The following is a 20,594-nucleotide window of genomic DNA, read 5'->3' on the forward strand; positions in this document are numbered from 1 at the left end:
TAACCATGACGATAAGAAAAATGCTTTTGCTCATCTTTTTCTCCAAAATGACAATATTTCCAAACAGTGGTGGTTCTCCTCTGTATGACACCTTCTGTTTGTTCCCTGTTAATCCAGGCCTCCAATCCCTGTGAGAGTGATACTTCCATCAAAGCAAACAGTAATTCGTGGCGTACCATTAACACTGACCGAGTCCTCAGCAGTCCACCAGCAACCCAAGTGGCTGTGGTAGGAAAGAAGTCACTTGTCCTACTTTGCTGCTGAACACAACAAGTAGAGAAACTTACTGCACTACTGAAAAAATTACTTTGCAAGAAAATGGGCAATCTAACACGTAATAGAAAGCAGAGGGTGTTTCAGTAGCGTATAACACTGCAAAGATAGGTTAGAATTTGCCCCTTTTGTTTAAGAAAACAGCCTAGAAGACCTCTTCCCTGATTTTGTCTTGCTTTTGTACTAAATTGGATTGTCTGTTTTTTAAGTGATAAATAAATGAATGAAGTTTCTTCAGACATTCTTTTTCTCCCTACTTCTGCAGTAGACTTGATCATCAAACTAAGGCAATGCTCTCAAAAGATGAATGCAATTTGGATCTGAAGTTACATTTTGAAAAGTGACTAAAGGGCCGATTTTCAAAGGCATTAAGATACCTAAAGATGCATTAAGCACTTAGAATTTTTTTAAATGCCTGGGCATCTAGCACCTATTTAAATCACTTAGCCCTTTCTGAAAATCCCAGTGGGCAGTTATCTACATTTTATGTGTCTATAGGCCTTTGAAAATCTGTACCATTAAATACTTAACAACCTACATCCCCCAGCTTTTAATGAGACTTAAGGTCCTAACAAGTGCAAGCAATGCTGAAAATTGGTCAAGCCATTCTCTCCATTCTTTTCTTTTTTCCTTTGAAGAGCAATCTACTAATGCTTATCTGTACCATGTCAGTTAACTACAGCTTAACATCATGTTACATTGTGCACATATATGGAACATGCATATTCCATTGTGCACAGTTTCTTTATGTAACTAAACAAAGTCCTGAGTACAGACCGCATCCTCAGAAGACTTTCTGAAACTGTGAAAAAGAATTTAAATTCCAACCTTCAACCACTGTAGATGTCCCAAATTCATTGTTTCAATTAACATCATCCAAAATGAATGTAACTTAGTCCAGTGCAAACAAACAGCATAATTAAATTAATGAATAACATTGTAATTAATACGAGCAAGTTCTGAAAGGCACAAAATAACAAAACTGTTTGAAACTGTAAAGCATTCCCTTATGAAAACATTTGAAAGATTATCTTCTGATGTTCTTGAATGCGAACAGGAGGTAATTTGCACTGACCACATTCCCAAAAAGGAACTGATTTGTGAATCAGGAACACAGGGAATCAGATTGCCACCTACAGGAACATTTAGCATTTATTGTTAAGAATGACTCAAGAAACTGCCATCCTGCCGAGAACTCCTTCAGCTTTAATTATTACTACAAAACCAACCATATTATGAACTTCTTAAATCCAGAAAGTCACCAACTCATATCTTTACTTAAGAAGGTACTGTTCCACGAGTTATGAAAGTTCCAGAATTCAACTCATGTTTCAGTTAAAGAATTTTAAGCCTGCTTACCTGATACAATCGGTGCTAGCCTGAATATGTCTGATAGCCTGCTGTTAACTGGTTCATAGGGGGAATCCTCAAGCAAGTCATTTCCTAAAGACAAAAAAAAGTTCATTTTTTTTTTCAAAACAAGAATTCAAGCTAAGATTTTGTTGCTGACTATCAAATGAAGTAACTGCAATAGACTTGATAGGTAATTCCCTTTAATGTATCTGCATGGCTACTTCTCTCTATATATAAACACCTGAAAGAAGCAAGTTGTTTATCCCCATCACTAGCTCTTTTCTCTCCTTCCCCCATGAATAAGGTCATGATTTGTTTTGCAGTGACAGTCTGACATCATCAGATCTGTCCCATCTCAATACACCAGCAGGAAAGTTCCTCTTCACTACACTAACAATAGAAGAGCAGTCCAGGTAACAGCCAAAAAATGAGCATTTTTGGAACAAAACATTCCTAACAAGATACTGTTGGAAGGGAAATTTATTTATGATGCAGAAAATGCCTGAGAGTCATGCAATTTATTATGAAAGCTAGAACACAAATATATATCGACTCATGACAACCTTCCAGTAGATGCTTGGATAACTGAACTAAAAGGGACGACTGTCTTTTGTGGAAGAACACAAAAGAAGATTCACAAAAATAGTTAAGTGGGGACCACATGGAAATGAAGGACAGCATCTATAACTCCAAGACCAGAGCAAAAACAGGGACAAAAAGGGTATCTTTCATAAGGACTTCGCTATTCTCAGCGGACTGTGGGAAACCGGCCAGTGACATCAATGAGAACAGAAGTCACAAGTCAGTCACTGCCACATCCCTCCTAACTGGCACTTCTACTGCTCTGGGAAGCACGAACTTCTCTTTTCTGCCTCAGCATATCCAGGGAATATTGCTAGCAAACACCAGGAACAATAAACTTTTCTTTAAAACAATGCTCCTCTTCATGTTACATTTTGCTGTTTCAGTGTTCTGTGATCTTGTTAGGTGAGTCCTAATTAAGGAGTTGAAATATTGGGAAAACATCTCCAAGCGACTGTTTTTGTAGCTTTTGCACTTGCTAATGCCCTGGTTTGACTCTGGTTTAGAAAGGTCAGCTGGGTCCCCTGGAGGAAACCCTCATTGTGGATTTCCCAACAACAGGAGATGGAACAGCAGCTGTTCCCGAGTCGGATGAAAGGTCCTCAGTTTGCAGCTGAAGAGCACAATGTGAATTACGAGGTCAGACCCCCCAGCTTAGCCTCAGTGGCAGCAGCTAGCTGCAGATGTGAGGGGCTGCATTAGGGGGAATGTAATGTTTCTGTTTTGCAACGTACCCTGTAAGCTCTGGTACATGCTCCAGTAAATACGCAGGCAGTTTTTCTCCTTCTTCATGCCCCTCTTGCAGCGGCAGTTGTACAGAGATTTCTGCTTGAGAGCCTCCATGGCGCTTTTGCATTCATCCTTCGCCTCCAGGCCTGTCGCCCGGCTGAAGTTGCTCTCTTTGCCGGCTACACACTGCCTCAGTGTCCTGTACTTAGTACTACAGCTCTGCTCCTTGAGACATTGATCGCTGGCTTTCACGCAGTCGAGGCGGTCCCCTCCGGGCAGCCCGCTGACTTCTGCGGACAGAAGTACGTCTGGAAAGAGGAGACACAAACCAACACACACTCTCTTTGTGGGATGGGGCTGCCACAAGCGGCGCTCCGGGGCAGGAGCCCGAGCAACACGAGGCACTTCCCTGCATAAAGCCCACGAGCAGCACCTGGCGAAGCTCGGGCACGGCCTAAAGCACGTGGGCTTCTCACAGCCGGATCCGCTTCTGTGGGAGCGCGAGGGAAGAAGAGCACGCCTTAACCCTGCCGGTCGATTTACGAGGAAACGCAAAAAGGAAAGAAAACCCACAGGGGTTAACGCGCCTGGCAGAACGAGCCTTCATCCCTCTCCGGTGAAACAGATACCCTTCCCGCTCCAGCGTTTAACAGCGGGGTTAAGCACTCGGCCTGACTTTCCGCGAGCTGTGCAGTGATTTCCATCACAGCCACCCAACAGCACGGCCGCTCCGCGAGAGACGCATCCGCGCTGATTGATTTCAGCCTCCTTTCTGCGTCAGTCACTTTCTAAAGGCTCCACACCGTTTTGCTTATGCTACACATATCCTAAAACGGGAATTTACGGTCTCCTTCCCTTTCTCCTCAGCCCGATGCTTTCGCATGAGAACAAAGCAAATTACATTAACTCTTTCCGCTCCTCCGTGCCCCCGTCGCGCTCCCTCAGAGACGCGGGCGGAGGCGGACCCCTCGGGGCGCAAGGGATGCCTGCGGCGGGCTGGCTGCCAGGCTGGGGCGGCTAGCCCTCACAGGCTGCTGCCACCTTCCTCGTCCCTTCAGCAGCCCTTTTCCATTAAAATGAAAAGTTTACCTGCGACTTGCCGGAGCCCAACGTCGCTAAGCCTATCATCTCGCAAAGCTTGCAGCGGCCGAGCGATGCGAGAGGCAGAGCCGTGCAAAGTCGTGGAAACTTCACTCTCCTGTCCGAACGGTGGGCTGACAGCCACCGGGCACCCGGCCCCGCACGCCCCTCGCCCGGCTCCGCGGGGCGCAGAACACCCGCACAACTTACCCGCTAAGGGCAGAGCCAAGTAGAGCAGCGCGAGGAACATCGTGCCGTCTCCGGATGGTTCCACCGAACGAGCCGATGTGCCACAACAAAGAGGCTCAGCATGTAGATATTCCGAAACCGCCGAGGTGCAAAGACTCCAAGTTCCGATCCATTGAATATAAGGAGAAGGGGGGAAAAAAATAATAAAAATAGTAGTAATAAAAATCTCTCCTCTTCACCGCTTCCACCAGCAGGAGCGGCGACAAGAACGCTGAGATTCCCCGTAGGTTTCAGGTCTGAGTAACCTGAAGGCGGAGGCGCTGACTCTCGGAGGCGCACGCACCGTATTTGTGTGTCTGTGTGTGCGCGGAGCGGCGGCAGCGGGGCAGCAGCGCCGGGCGCCTCCTTGGGTGGGCAGCGCCTGTGCCCGGGGAGGGACCGAGCGTTCACGGGGAGGGGTGGGGGGATGAGGCGCTGACAGCCACCTACAGGGCTCCCCGCGGCTGCCCGAGCCCTGCGGGAGGGGATTCGTCCCTTCCTCGGAGCCGCAACTTTATTTCTTCGCGCGGAGGCGGTGCTGCCTCTCGCCCGGGAGATGCACGCAGGTGCTGCCGACGGCTGGGAAAGTTTGACCGGGGAAACTGGGACGGAGCTCCGCCGCGGGCAGGGAGCTGTTCCGGCGGGGCAGCCCGGGCGCTGCGGGAGGGCTCCCGAGGTGACCGATAGGCGGAGGCGTCCGGTGCGTGTGGCGGCGCCCCGGGGCGGTGCTGCCGCGGCTCGCGGTGCTCGACCCGGCCCGCCTGTATCGGCTTTCACTGGGCTCCCGCACGAGTAAGGCGAGCATATGTCCCGCGTGCACGACAGATGGTTCAAGCAGAGAACTATGTAGTGGTTTGCCCACAGTCGCTACTACGCAGCACTCCCCCAAAACCCAACGAAATGCAGTGAGCCCAAAATAGCGTCGGTTTCCAGATTTCCTTGCTTTCGTACGTGGAACACTGGATTCAGGTGTTCTCAGCTTTTAGCTGCGACCAAATGTTTTCTTTCTTAAAAAGAATAGCCTATACTTCTGTCCTTTCCTTGGCAGTGTCATCAATGCGCTGCTCGGCCTGCTCAATTTGAGGAATTTGCTTCTCACAGTACATTTTGCCTAAAGGAACGTGCCTCTCCTTGCAGAAGGAAGCTGGTGGGGCTGGCCGCTGCTGTGGAGAAAACTGAATCACAGATGGAGCTAAACTGTTGTAAGGTGCTTCAGAAACACTTATTTAAAAGCCAAGCATCTGCCGGGCTACGCGGAGCTCTCACAGAACCCATCTGAGTGAAAGCTCTGCTGCTGCTTCTTTTCCTCTCCTGCCACTTTCTCTTAGCAGGTGCATTTGTATTTCCAAACCAACCTGTCCAGAGCGCTGCTTCTTTCCATGAAATCATAACGCTGATCTCAAGTTGCAACTGATGAAATCACACCTCTGTGTGTTTTCTTTCATTTGAGAGAGGCTGTGCTTCTCTATGGGGAAAAAAAACTATAATCTGTTACATGTGCAATAAGGATATTGTCAGAGGGACAGACAACAGCCAGATTTTGGGAGCATGCCTAGGTAACTAGAAGGTGCTAAGTTGGTGATGGCATTGATGATGGAAGTCAGTCCTAGCTTTTGCAATAGCTGCTACACAAGCCATGAAGCAAGCTGGCCTTCCACACACTTCAGTGTGAGCTAAAGTGAGCAAAATGCAAAGATGATTACTTCTTTACTGGTAATTTTAACATCATTATGGCACGCAGAGTTATAGTAGTTACTTAGTATAAAAGTTATATGTATGCTTGATAATAACTCTGTAATTTAGAGATGTAAGTCAGGAGTAGCTGCAACATTCACACCACAACAAGGCAGGCAAGAACTGAACTGAAATCCAGACCAATACTTACAAAACCACTCATGCATTAATGTCCTGAACACACACGTACATATACACAGACAGTATTATTGGGCATAGAAAAGCCCCACACTGCAGAGCCCAGCATTAACAGTGACTTTTACTGTTATAAAACACAGCTTGTGTGGAGTGTTTACCATTGCAGTGAAACTGAAATCGTGATTTAAAAGTGTTAAAAAGTAAAAATGTTACTGACAGTTCAGAAATACCAAGACATCTGGAAAAGCACACCTCCAAAACTGCGGATTGTCACTAAACATTCCCCTTGCCAGTCTTTGGTTCATCTCTAGAAAAACGAAGAAAGCTTTTGATTTCATAATCCGGAAAAGCTTTAAAACACAACCATGTTCTGAAAAAAGTAATCCAGCCAGGAAGTCCATGGCACATGGTAGCTCAGAATGCCTGTTGTTTGTTTTCTAACAGGACTGTAGGTGTGAAAAAGTATTCATGCTTGTCATGAGTGCAATTGTACCACATTTTTTGTTCTGGAGATGAAATTATTTTTAATTTTTGCCAGCTTACATGCAGTATTCATTAGTCTCTGGATGCCATCCCTTCCATTTATGTCTAAACTAATTTCCGTGTCCTGACAGCACAGAGACAATGCAGCTCTTTGCTCTCTTCATGGAGGATCACTGGGTTTGGGTAGCTGAACTCACTTGCATCGCATTAACACTTGAGATATGCAGCAAACCTCAAGTGCCACTGTACACATATTGATTACATGTACTCTCCTGTAAGCTGCAGCTATAAACCCCATTCTGGGTCTTGAAAAATTTACCAAGGTGCCAGACTGAAAATATTCAAAACTGAAGTGTCCCATCTGCACAACAGTAGAGCTCTGCTTCCCACAGAACTAATCCCATACTTAGGTGACTGCAACAGAATCCATTCTGTAGATTCAGTAACTGGTAGACTTTGTTTATCCGCAGTGGAAGATTTTAACAATATGCAGTGGTTGATAGCAATTGATAGCGCTTGTTTTTTCTGTGGCTTTCACATTTTTCTTATATTTTAAACAAACAATCGTTTACTATAGGCCACCAAGACAACTGACTCACCAGAAGGCTGAAGCCTGCGGTTTGGCCACTATTTCTGCACTTAGGATAGCAAGAACTAACAATGAAGTAATTTCCTTACAAGCAAGATCCCGTCCCTCACCTTGAGAAAAATCATCAGTTGATCTATCTGCCATTTCTCACTGATATGAAAGCTCCAAACCCATTCTGTGGCTGAAATCCTTATGCTCCTCCTACGTTCTTTTCCATGTATCTTCTCTAGGGTAAAATTAAGTCAGTGGGTGTTTTGCTGTTGAGTTTAGTCTAACCAAGATCGACCTTGCCATTTATATGTGACAATCACTCAAAACATAAGGTTCTTCAGCAAAAGAAATAATTTGGGAAAGAAAAAAAAGGAAGTTTTAAATGTGGCTATTTTAAAGATATTTAAGCTAGTTTTCTGTTCTGTTGATTGATAGTTACTAAGAAGTTTCAGAACAATGATTATAACATAACAAATACAAGGTGCAGCTGGTAAGGACAAACATTTCATTAGAAGACAGATGACAACATAATCACTACTGAATTATTGTTTAAAGGCCATTACAGTATAAATAATGTGGAAATCAGTACTAACTACTTAGGCTACTTACTGCCAGCACTTACTGCTAGTTTTTACATAACTGTAGGTTCTTGGGTTTTTGTAGTTATCTACATTAGCTGTTTTACTTCTTTGAAAACTTTTAATAAAGAAAATATATGCTAATGAGGAACAATAATAATATTAAAGCTTCTGTTTAAAAAAAAAAATCAACACTGCTTCAAAACTCCTAAACAATGGGCATTTTTAAGCTTCATTCCATCTTATAGACTGAACCTAAATGCATTGAATGCAGCATGAGCATCCAACTCCGTCTGTAGTCAGGGCCATATGGTACTTCAGGCCACTCATACAAGACGTGTGAAGTCAGAATACTATTTTTTTCTGTATTCAGCCTTACTGGATTTCCTTCTGCCTACTCATTTGCATGTAAATTAGTGGTTGACAGCAAACTCTCAGAAGGATTTCACATGGAAGAAAAATTGACTCAGATGCTACTTGATGTTGTTCTGTAGCTAGTCTCATGTGCAAGAGCTGTGGTGTTGGAACACTACGTTAGGTTGTTATGGCTTGCTGCAGTTCAGATGACAATGTAATGGTAAGCTGACAAGGTTGCATTAATATATTGACTGGACCAGAGCTAACCCACTAATTCCCTCCGCCATCTCTGCCATAGACCTCATTTTAAATAGTGAACTCTGCAAGAAAATATTGAAGTTGGAGCCACTGAGCCAGAGAGGAAAGTTGCACTGCGTTAGATATGTGGGGAGAAAGTATGCTGAGAATAAGAACAGTTCCCTGAACTTTAAATATATTTCTTTGGGGAAGGAAAAGGTGAAAAACAGCTAAAAATGAGCTAATGAGTCAGATGTAGCAGGTGGGGAAGAGCGAGAGACTAATGGGAAAAAGTCTGCATGCCATGAGAGAGCAAAATATAGTGTTTACACAGGAGGTTTTATTCAATAATGAGAAAGGGAGAGTAGACAACTTAAGAGAATTACTAAGGACTGCACTGCTTTTCTTTGTCTTACATTTGTCTGCTTGCCATGAAGTCAGAGAACCTAGTGGTGGGAATAAGGCAAGAAGGATTTGCCCAAGGCATTAAAGTTTTCTGAAGGACAGATTAAATAACAGTGCTCCAAAAATCAATTTTGAGGGGCTTATGAAGCCTTGAGTGGGCTTTTGCAGCACAAAAGCAAGATTGAGTTTTTACTGAACTTGTCATTTATTTGGGTTTAGAGCTTTCAGTAAGTATCAGGAAAAACATAAAACAAAAGCAAAGTAAACAATGAGCGTTCACACGGTAATCAAATAAAAACCCAGTGCAAGTGCAATCCAAATTACTGAGTGGCCTAATTCATGCAGAAGTATAATAAAATAAAGCTACCTGCACAAAAAAATTTAAAAAAAAAAAATGAGAAAGAAAAAACCAAACCATTACACCTCTAGACTGACCTGGTAGTGAAGTCATACAGCTGTTCTCGTCCAGAAATTCTTCCTGCTGTCTTGCTTCCCTGTCCTCACCAGAGGTTGTGCTCAAGTAGTATCAGACCACCTGGAAGAAAAAAAAAACTGCAAAATTTCTTCATGAATTTATATCTGATGTGGCATTCTTTTGATTTCAGTAGAATAGATACATAAATGCTCAAATATCATAGTGGTGTTCAAACCGCTTACAGGTAAGAAACAGAACAGAATGTACACCTCACCAAACACATTCACCCTTAAAGATGTGAAGATACAAGCAAAACTGTAGCCTCTTGTGATGTTCCATACCTTATACAAATGATCCCATTAAACTTTAAATACTGGCACACGGGCACAGACACTGATGTTTGCCCAAACCGGTAAGGAAAAAGTTGTTAAGAGAGCCTGATAATATGTATATTCCTCGATTCGTGTCTTATTGCTTTAAAAGTGGAATAATACAGCCCCCTAGCTGTTTGCAGGGGCAATTCATGCTAACGTGAGAGGTGATTCGTGCCTCTACAGCAAAGTAGTGTGCTAAATTCCACAGCACGAGAAAATACAGCAGTCAGCAAAGAAACCTGATTTAGAGAAGCGAGGAAAAATATAAAAGATACATAAATACAAGATGCTATACATGAAGTGTTATTAATTCAAGTTTATAGAATCTAAAGCAATGCAATTTGGATACTGGTACAGCACTGTCTGAAACCTCAGGTATGATCATACTCTTCTTCATACTCAGCTTCAGCCTTTAACATCCCATGGCCATTAGCAGCTGCTGTGATTCAGCCCATGTCATCACTTAGCTTGTTCACTGGTAGCAATCTTTCTTTTGTCTTCTTGAACTTCCATGATTACCAGCAGTGCAGTCTTGTGGAAACCATGCAACCCTGAGCCACAGGACAGAAACCCCACCATACACCTATGTGAAAAATGAGAATGTTTGTATCTTCCATGTGTGTACTGCTTCACTTACATTTAGGTTTAATTTCCCACTCCCATGTGCTTAACTGGAAGTGCTAAAATGCCTGTGTACAAAACAAGGTGCAAAAAGTGGTAGGAATCTCTTTTCAGATGTGCACAGCTCTAGCTAGTAATGGGTATTCAGCTTCATGGTTTATGCTACACTGCATATGCACACATTTACAGAGCAAAGGATATTAAATCCTAGAGGAAGATTTTTCTTTCACTTTCTGTACAGATCTTATTCTAAACTGTAGGACCAAATCTACCCTGACTCGTGCCCTGTGTAGGGAAGTCAAAAATGATATGTGGAGGTTAAAAGTCATTTTAGAATTCGGTAACCAAAGGCAAAATTATCATCTTGGATTTTCGCAACTGTATTTCCTCTACATTTGCTAGACTAGTCCTGATGAGTAAAATTAACTTTTCTCCTGATGGCAAATATCACTGAAACTGTAATTTTCTTGGAGATTTCTGAAAAGGTTACCAACTCCGTCAGTGTTAATCTTTAAAATCTGTGTTTTTTTCTGCCTTCCTCTGAGGTGAGAAATTTAGAGGAGAAAAAGTCTCAAGAGATTTATGTTTGAGGTGAAGGGAGATCGAGAAAAAATGAAAGTGGAAGAAAATAGTGTTGTAAACGCCTTGAGAATTTGTCCTACAGAAAAAAGTAACTATTTTTAGGTATCTGCCATCAGCAGTGTGTGGCAGTATCTCTATTAAAGATACAATGACACTCAAAGGTTTGGATCTTTTGTTGTTGTTGTTTTTTTAATTATTATTATTAATTTTTATTTTTTGTCTATGTTTTTCTTATTTTAAAAAAATTCTGAGCAAATCTGCAAACACTTCAGGAAAAATAAAGGCAAAACAATTTAAATGAAGATGCTTTGTCATAAAAACTATTCAATACATAAGACAGTGGAAAGACTACATATTTCTTGACTCCTTAATTAACACATGTTTTTGTTTGCAATTTTATAGTTTAGGAAGGACCTTATGACTGGCAAATGAGATAATTCTCCTGTAATCCAGTTGATTATCAGCTGGAAACACACTGTTGAAAATCAAGACCTGTTTGTTCTATAAAGATACCAGATAATCCCATTACTTGGCTTCTTTGCCAATATTGCTGTGAAATTCTGATGACAGCAGAGTACCCACAGAGCTACACACCATAGCAGTAAACACATAAGGCCAGCCTGAACAGTAAATCTGAAAGCTGGAATCACAACTGATTTTTCTACAAGTGTTCATTACATAAGCTACAGCTCCTGCTGTTAAAGAAATTTGGCTGCTTCAATCATGTGATGCACTGGACTTCTTTGCCAATTGGTTGCTCACCTAAAATAATTGGAAAATGTGTTTTTTTTATTCATTAAGATATGCTTATGATCTCAAAGATATTGTAAATAGGAATCGTGATGCACAGGCTGTATGTAACCACAAAAACAATGCTACTTCTCGTGATATTTTGAATTTGTACTTTATCCAGATCTTCAATAAAAGTACTGTTAATATTTCATGTATCAAAGTAATACTATTTCTAACATAGCCAAGCTATTATTTCTAAAATAAAAGAAGTAGTATTTGACATTCGTCCTTTTGACAACTGTTCAAACCACTTACATTCAATTCTAAACAGACTGAATTAAAGTGGTATGCCAAACTTAGTGTACAAATTACACAGAATTCAAAGTTATTGATTTCTGACAGTGTTTAAAGGTATTAAGCAATAATTTTTCAGCTATCTGAAATAGCTTACTTCAGTGTAGAGACAGTATATTGAAGGGAAGTTGAACATGTTTTGACTGACCAGTCAATATTCATTTAGCTCTGAGGTTTAGAGCTTTGAAAAATTTAAAAAAAAAAAAAATAAATGTTTCCCTTTCTGAAATGATCTTTTAGCCCATGGCATAATATGATGATATATAATTCCCATAGGTAAATAACGTGGTTATTCCTCTGGAAAACAAACAAGTACAAACAAGTGCTCTTCCTTCAAGATTCCCACTTTATGTGGAAGGTTGATGAATATTGATGAAAATGCTTAAAAGAAGCCTCAAGCACACAGAAGTTCCCCTAAATCTGCACGACTTCCTTGAACACCTTTAACTTGTGCTTTGAACATGAAGCTTAAGTAGATCCTAAACTGAAAGTGAAACAGAATGGCTGAAGGGGCTGGTAAAAACTTGGGCAGAGGCTAACAGTGGCGCTTTTCCCGCCTTAAGGGAAAATTAGAAAGCAATTTCTCTGAAATAATATTATTTCTAAAATAAAGCACTTGCTTTCTTGGTTGACTTTACTGTAGTGAGTACTCACAAGACAAGAGTACCTATGCTTAAGCTGTGTATAAATAACACTATGAAATAAGCATAACATTGGGCTCACCACGCAAGCACCATAATACCCACACATTCCTGTGAAGAAATTTACTCTGTAATTGCTGTCCACATCCTTAGAAACTTAGATGAGGCACTGACAAGAACACCAGATCACTAGAAATCCTCAAGAAATGCCTAACAACTTCCAATCTGTTTGCATAGACCAGAGGTTAGTTTGAGAAAACACAGCTTCACATCTGTTTAGGCAAAGCCTACAGATATTGCTGGGATGGAATGCCATCTGAACTACTAAACTACTACTGTATTTTGGGTTTAACTTTGTAATACTTTGCTCTGCTTTGTCTGAGCTGCACGCTGGTCTGGGATCAGAAAGAAAGACTATAGCTTGTTCCAAATGCAGTGTTTGATACAAGAGGAAATAGAGGCGTCAGGGAAACTGGGGCAAGAGTTCCATGACACCAGCGACAGAAAACAGCTCCATAGGAGGCTGAGGAGGGAGCTCTAAATCTGGAAAGCAACTGCTATGGGGAGGAACAAAAGTTAAAGGAAGAAATAATGAAGCCTATAACGAACTAAAATAGCAAAGAATAAGAATTTGGAAGCATTCTCAAGACTTTAGATACATTTTACACCTCTGTTGATGAATGCAATATTGGAAGCAGATCATCATAACCAGTTGCATTGCACCTTGCTTGTTCTTCTTACCCCACAACAGTGGTACAACTTGCTGTCCAATACTGCAGTCTGAATGTACACATGTACGAGGACAAGAAGGTAGCAAGCTTTCAGCCTACAGGCACTGGTGCTTTTTTATCAGCAGGTTTTGTTGTTTGGTTTTTGGTTGGGCTTTTTTTTTTTTTTTTTTTCCTTTGGTATCAGGAACCTAAAAGCTTCCCAAATCTTTGTTTAGGTATCACAGTTTTCCCGTGACACAAAAGCAAAATAAATGTCAGACGACAATAACTTAGATAACAGTGAAAAACAGGGAGAAAAGCACTATTTTCCATAAAATACTAAAGTGAAAAAATTTAACAGGGTAACTTTAAAATTTCATTTTTTCCAACTAAAACTTAAAAGACAAAGTTAAAATGACTCACCAGAAACTTTTTAGCTTGAATTTAATCACACAGTTTATTAGGAAAAAAAACATAACTGTTTTCAGCTGGATTTATGTATCTAAGGTGATAAAAAGAGTTAGCTTTATTTTATTGTTGTTCCAGATGGTAGCCAAAAGGGACTGAGAAGCGTGGGAGTAACTGCTTTCCATTTACGTGGGGTTTGGATTTAGAAAGTTACATACACCATGCAACTGCCAACTCTTTCTTAAGAGGTTCCATGGCTTGTAACACTGGACTCCACAGAGACAATGCTACAAAGAAGAAAGAAAAACTAATTCTGTGTTTTCTCTGTTAGCATCACTAGCTGAGAAGGCAGTTCAAAGGAAATGCAACCTGAGGATTTGTGGAGGACTGGCAGGTTTAAAGACATTCATTTTCTATATGTGATTCAGGCCATTTCTACACCAAGAGATAATTTATCTGAGCTTGTCAGGATAGGATTCAAGAAAAGAGATACAGAGTAGATCTGACCTGACTTATGAATCTGCTATTTTATTTCTCTGTCAAGAAGTATAAGGAGACGCACAGACTGAGTAGCAGTAGATTATCCTGACGCTTTGTAATCTGCGCTTTAAGAAAGACCTTTGAACTCCAGCTTCCTGGATTGAAAAAGATAAGCCACATCACAGAACTGGTACATCGATATCACTGCACAGGCTATGAGAAATAAACTGCCCAATTTCAGAGTGCTATTATTCATAATTCAAGAAACAATACAGTGATGAACAGAGTAATCTTTTTTCTTACTAGTGGCAAAAGTCTTCACGGCAGCTACAAGCACAGTTACCAATAAATCACACTGAATTGTCTAGTAGGTTTTTAACACCACTGTGTTTGTTGCTTCCAAACTAAATACCCATATCTGTGTAGACAACAATCTTTAAGAATAAACATTAAGTATATTTACATCCATCTAATTGTATGCACTTGACTATAATAGGTGTGTTAGCAGCCTAGTTGCCTTAGATTCTTCACACATTTGATGAGATAAAGCACACCATCATCACTTTAACTTTTCAATCATTTTCTTTTAAGTAGAAGTCAAGAAACCAAATCAGGAAGGAAAACTTTAAGGTAATTACAGACAGTGTATGTTTTATGAAGGCTGAAGAACTTGAATTCTTTGGCAGTGTGATAAAGCATCTGCAAGAGACTTTGTAGAATACTTAAAATGGAAAGTGCTGAGAATCCTGGTTAACAAAATGTGTTTTTTGGGTGTTTTTTTTTTTGTTGTTGTTGTCATGGTTTCAATTATTTGAGCTAGAAGTATTAGAGTCTCAGGAAGATCTGGACCAATGATCAATTTTTCATTTCAAAACTTACCAACACATATGAAGTATCCCTGACTGCCTTCCATTCAGCTCCATGCTACCTCAAGAAGCTGAGATTTTCTTACTCAGAAGAAATTCTTGGAAGATCTGAGAAAGAAAACATTAAATCAAGTCTTGAAGCATACAAAAATAGTGCCCCAGATAATTAGACTCCCTCTTACTGCAGCAGAATAAATAAAAATTAAAAACACCAATTAGTCCGAGAAGGAAGATGCTGAAGTAAGGGAATTTCTTGACCAGCCACAATTTAAAATTCTGAAAAAGCAAAATTTTGTACCTCATTCCGGGGGGCTCATGTTAGAGAGGAGAGCAATCTCAGCCAATATGACTTAAGAAAAATTACCTCCTGGCCCAAACCGGTTGATTGTCTCAAATCTAAGCATATAAGCAAGTTACATCCAATTAGTATCTGACATCCTAACCAACAGCCATTTAAGAAAGGGCAGTCCCCTTCTTACGTACTACGCACTAAGAAGGAACATCAAAATCCTGATGGAATAGGAGAAGCCCTAGCAAAAGGTCTAGTTAAAAACATTTCTTCTTAAGAAAAGTATTCAAACAAGTTCCCCATTAAGCTTCTCTAGCAATGTCAGTAAGTACCCAAAGCTTTATAGCACAAGCTTTAAATTCTGACTCATCATTACCTCACTGTGTCACACATACCCCTTCATTCATGTCTAAATTTCCATACTGAAGTAGTTCAGTTCTCTGCTTCTGTGACCTTGTCTGGAAAACAGTTCAAGCTTCATACAGATTGCCAAGATTCTTCTAAATCTCTCATTTATTCACAATTGTTTGTATGTATCTGATCTTGAAATAGTGCTATGCTTTAACATAACATTCCCATCACATCTACCCCCACATGTACTTATAAAGATGTAACCATATGCCCTTTCAAGCTTTGTTTTGCCAGATAAGCTATTTTCATCTCAGCTGAGAAAATAGGTACTTCTTTCTTCTATCCATCCCACTCTGCACCTGCTGTGAATTAATGTGGGTCATGAAAACTGTAAACAACATTCTGAGAGGTTTTTTTTTTTTTTTAACCAGTGCTTTGTAAAACAATGTTAACACTTTATTGCCTTAGCTAAAAATTTTTTGTCTTCTATAATGACGATTTACTTAATGACCATGACATAACCACAGCTCATAGTCACCATAACAGATTAAACCTCTGCTGTTGGGAGTGATTATCAAGTCACCAACTTTTATCAAAAGAACATGATAATTATCCCCTAGTAGTGCTTACCATACTGTTAGGTTTCCATTCTGTCAGGCCATAAAGTAATTTGTTCTCTTATACCATAGAACAGTTTGAGTGGGAAGGGACCTTTAAGATCATCCTCCCTCTAGACCTGATAGTTCACAGCCCCATCCAGCTCAGCCTTCAATGCCTCCAGGCACAGGGTGCCCACAACCTCACTGAGCAACTTGTTCAGTGTCTCATCACCATCACAATAAAGATTTTCTTCCCTCTGTCTAGCCTAAACCTATCCAATCTACATCTACCCTATTCCAGTTGAAAGCTGTCTCCCCTCATACTGTTGCTGTATATCCTGATAAAAAGTTCCCTCCCAGCTCTCCTGTAAGCCCCCTTCAGATACTGAAAGGCTGCTATGAGGTCCCCCCTGGAGCCTTTTCTCCTCCAGCCTGGAGAGGTCCAACTCTCTCAGCCTGACCCATAAGGAAGGTGATGCTAGTCTTATTTCAACTTTGCTAAATCTATAAAAAATAAACAAATAAATAAATATAAAAATTCCATAGCCATTTTCCTCATTTAACCAGGACTAAAAAAAAACATTATTTAAATCAGGCCAAAGACCTAGAGAAATTCTACTATCACATCCCTTTCATTTTGATATTCCTAATTTTAACTTAACCCACTGTAATACGAAGGAAAGTGCAGCAATGACATCAGAGTAGTAAAGCCATAGACTACAGCAAGTGAAGACTTGCTCAAATACAACAGCAGTAGGCAAAGAAACAAAGGAAAGAAGCTGCTTACCTTTAGAAGACCTCAAGTAAGTAGAAATCTCCAGCAAGATACCCTACACTGGCAACCCTTAAATGAGATCTGGGTAGGAGTGGATCCTGGCTCCATCCCTTCCAGTTACTCAGGAAAATTGCATGCACTTGAGCTCCCCTGGGTTGGCCCTGCCATCCCACCAGGTGTTCAGTCACTGTTTCAAACCATGATTTAGCATTTCTGCTATACCCTCTTTTAATATAACTCTTTAGTCAGTTTCTCATCCATCTTTTTTTTTTTCCTTTCCTCACAATAAAGCCCATCTTCTTCACCTTAAATGATGTCTCACTAGGAACAGTATAATGCCTTATTTTGATCGAGGTAGATTAGGTTCACTGCATTACTCTTCTGCAGGACAATTATCTTATCAAAGAAAGTTATTAAGTTAGTCCGACATGATCTGCTCTTGATAAAACCGTATCGTAGTCTATCATGCTTTACATTTACCTCCAGTTCCTTGTTGTTGTTTTTTTTTTCCTTCAAAATCTATTCTAAGACCTGCTTAGTGTTGAGGTCAAGCTCCCAGGTTTGCCTTTTGTTTGACCATCACTTTTTCCCTTTTTTGAAAACAAGGAATAACTTCATTCTTTATCTGGATGGAACTAGCCCTGAGCTGAACACGTAGGCTTAGAATTTCAGCAATTGCATTCCCTACAAACTAGCATTTGCTAATAATAATATAATAAATATAATAATATAATAAAAAGAATTTGCTAATTCTTTTCATACTCTTAAATAATTATTCTGTAACCCTCAATATTTCATCATATTAAGTAGGCTATGTTTAGCTGCTAGCTAGCGTATGGAACCATTCATTAATCTGACTTAATTCCCTTTAAGTATATTTTTGTTATTCTTAGGCACTACATTATTCCCACTGAAAACAGACGAAGTATCCATGTGCTATTTTGAACATTCCTAGATTTTTTTGTAATCTCTGTTTTGTTTCTGGTATTCTGTGTTTCCTTGTATCTTACTTTTGTGCTCCCTCTTACATCTGAGAAACTATTTCATGCTTGGTTTAGTTGTGTGAACCAACTCCGCTAAGTTCTCATCTCTGCTCATAATCCTGTATTGCTCTTGAAAAGATCCATCATGAATCATGAAAGAATATAGAATAAGATACTCAGAACACTGACACTTTTCTGTCTCTTGTTTCCTTCAGTGCTCTCCAGAAAAGTGCCTAAATGCAGAATTACATTAATTTCAACAAGTAAGGAATATTGGCTAGAATACAGAAATAAAACACATACTAAATACTAAACATTTATGTATGGTCATGCCAATCAAACATTATCATTTTCAGATTACAGATTTGCAGTGATACTTTTGAATTGCTGGAGCCTGTCTTAAAGAATGTGCGGAGGAACTGGGAAGTTCCCAAAGAAGTATGGAGGACCAAACTTAATATTCTTCTTTATTGCTTGGCACAATTTTGCAAAATACAGATTAAGTTTTGAGAAAGGTACTAAGAAAATTTGTTAATTAAACTGCAGATACTTAGAAGACAAACAAGCAAAAATAAACCACTGGTCAACTTTGGTTTGCAACAAACAGATCATGTCATGCTATTGTTATTTCCTTCCTTGAAATGCCAGCTGGCTAGATGGGTGAAACTGAATCAGCACCTGTGTTGTAGCTGACCTCTGGTAGCTGAGCTCTGGTAGCTGAAGGATTTTTACATCAATACTGGATCTTTCATACTTCCATATACCATATTCTTATAATTAAATGAATTCTTAAATCCAAATGGCTGTAAAATAGAAGACCATACTGGGGAAAGTGTGAGCTCATCTATTTTCTTATATCTTTCCCTAGGCTTCCACTTTTGGCCATTGTCACAGACAGGCTGGGTTGTCCTTTGATCTGTGTCAGTGTAACTATGACCATAATCTTCCATATGGTCTACAGTACTTGCTTACAGTACACAGTTGATTGAAAACTTGCTCTTGGTCAATAGTTTCCAATGTCTGATTATCCAGGGCTTCACTAAAGGGATCACACAGGAGTGTGAGCCAGGCCAATTCTAGTCAGTGCTTTTATTAAAGACTTGGAAGAGTGTGCTAATATACAGTGTGTAGCTCAGTCTGTAGTCTTGAGGAGGAGAGGAAGAAAGAAGGTATTTTGGAGGAAAGGAATACAATTCCAAATACCATGAGAAATGGGAAAACTAGTGTGGAACATTCACTACAGACAAGAGGATCACAAGATATTTAATAACAATCAATTTAATTCTCACATGCAGGCTAAGGAATGTCTACAAGCTGCCCAGCAGAAAATGGTCTAAGAATACGAAGAACAAAACAAGAACCTAGAACACAGGACAACCAGGCTGGACAGCAGTCTTCCTGGTGTTCCTAGAAGTACTGTCTGTGCAGCTGTTCCCTGGCCCCACATATGAGGCAGACAGTCCTGAGTGCATTTTTCTGCCCTAATTGTAGAGTTTAAATGGACAGTCTCCTGCCATGCTTTTCAGCATTCCATGCCCAATTCTGATGTCATCTAGTCAGTAGGTTTTTACTGGATCATTCTTATAAAGATTACAAAAAACAGTGTCTGTGTATTGGACTCTTTATCATTAAGTCCTTTGATTAAATAACTTTTTCTCTTCTTTTTTTTTCTTCCTTTTTTTCTGGTGCTGGGATATCTAACAGTGTTCACCATCAACAGCAATTACTTCTCAAATAATATTTAAGCCATGTTTGTTTATTTTAGCAATGAAAGAGGAGTGTTAAAAATACCATCAACAGAAGCATAATTATGATGTGATTAAAAAAAAAATGAAGAGAGGCAGGCCAAAATATGTGAAAATACACTCAAAACCACTGTTATTTGCTCTCTTTTATAACCTCTGCTGCCTCAACTACAGATACCACTTTTGTATTCATAGAACTGACTTGCTGAAGGCATTTTAAATATTCTGATTTAATTCTCAAAGTAGGAAAAATGTAATTATTTCAAAGGAATCAATTTTTTTTTCTATCTATTCTAATTCACTTTCTTTCTGTTATCTTCTTTCAATAAGCTTTAAAAGACAAACCCACAAGAATTATTTACATGCATTTCACACAATCTGTGAATAGACATTTAATGCTTCTGAAAGAAGTCACTGTAGTATCAATGCAAATTATTAATTTATGAATGTGATTTTCTAGTTGAATTTAATGTTTTTATTATCCTGACTATGCACCATGTCCTGGAATACATATGCAAAAGTATGCCTTGAAGCCTTTCAAAATTCCAGCATTAAAGGCAAGTAATCTTCCTGAAGCATTCGTGGAAAGGGATATGAATGGGATAGAAGTATGACTATAGGTCCCTTTTATATTCCATGTTTAAAAAGGATGAAATCTATATAACCTAACATCTGTATCAACAGGCAGTTACATTATTTACTGTTGTTAAGTCTTCATTGAATATGTTCCTCCCACAAAGGGCTGTAGAATCATAGAATGAAAGATTTGTTAGAGTTGGAAGGAACCTTTAAAGATCATCTGGTCCACACTCCTGCCATGAACAGAGACACCTACAGTTTTACCAGACAGCTCAGAGCCCTGTCAGCCTGACCTTGAAGGTCTCCAGGGATGGGGTATCAACCATCTCTATG

At 40.0% G+C, this 20,594-nt stretch overlaps 1 protein-coding gene across 1 annotated transcript in view; it reads right to left on the reverse strand.

The window, feature by feature from the left end:
- Positions 1-4,635, reverse strand: part of GFRA1 (GDNF family receptor alpha 1) — a 142,595-nt gene extending 137,960 nt beyond the window's left edge. The window contains exons 1-3 of the mRNA XM_048945933.1: positions 4,228-4,635; positions 2,943-3,245; positions 1,633-1,716 (exon numbers count right to left, since the gene is read on the reverse strand). Of these exons, the coding sequence (XP_048801890.1) occupies positions 1,633-1,716; positions 2,943-3,245; positions 4,228-4,267 (427 nt within the window). The 5' untranslated portion in view covers positions 4,268-4,635. The remainder of the gene's footprint in view (positions 1-1,632; positions 1,717-2,942; positions 3,246-4,227) is intronic.
- Positions 4,636-20,594: the final 15,959 nt, after the last annotated feature.

Source organism: Lagopus muta, chromosome 5 (genome assembly GCF_023343835.1).
Source record: "Lagopus muta isolate bLagMut1 chromosome 5, bLagMut1 primary, whole genome shotgun sequence".
In the NCBI taxonomy this organism is placed as follows: Eukaryota; Metazoa; Chordata; class Aves; order Galliformes; family Phasianidae; genus Lagopus; species Lagopus muta.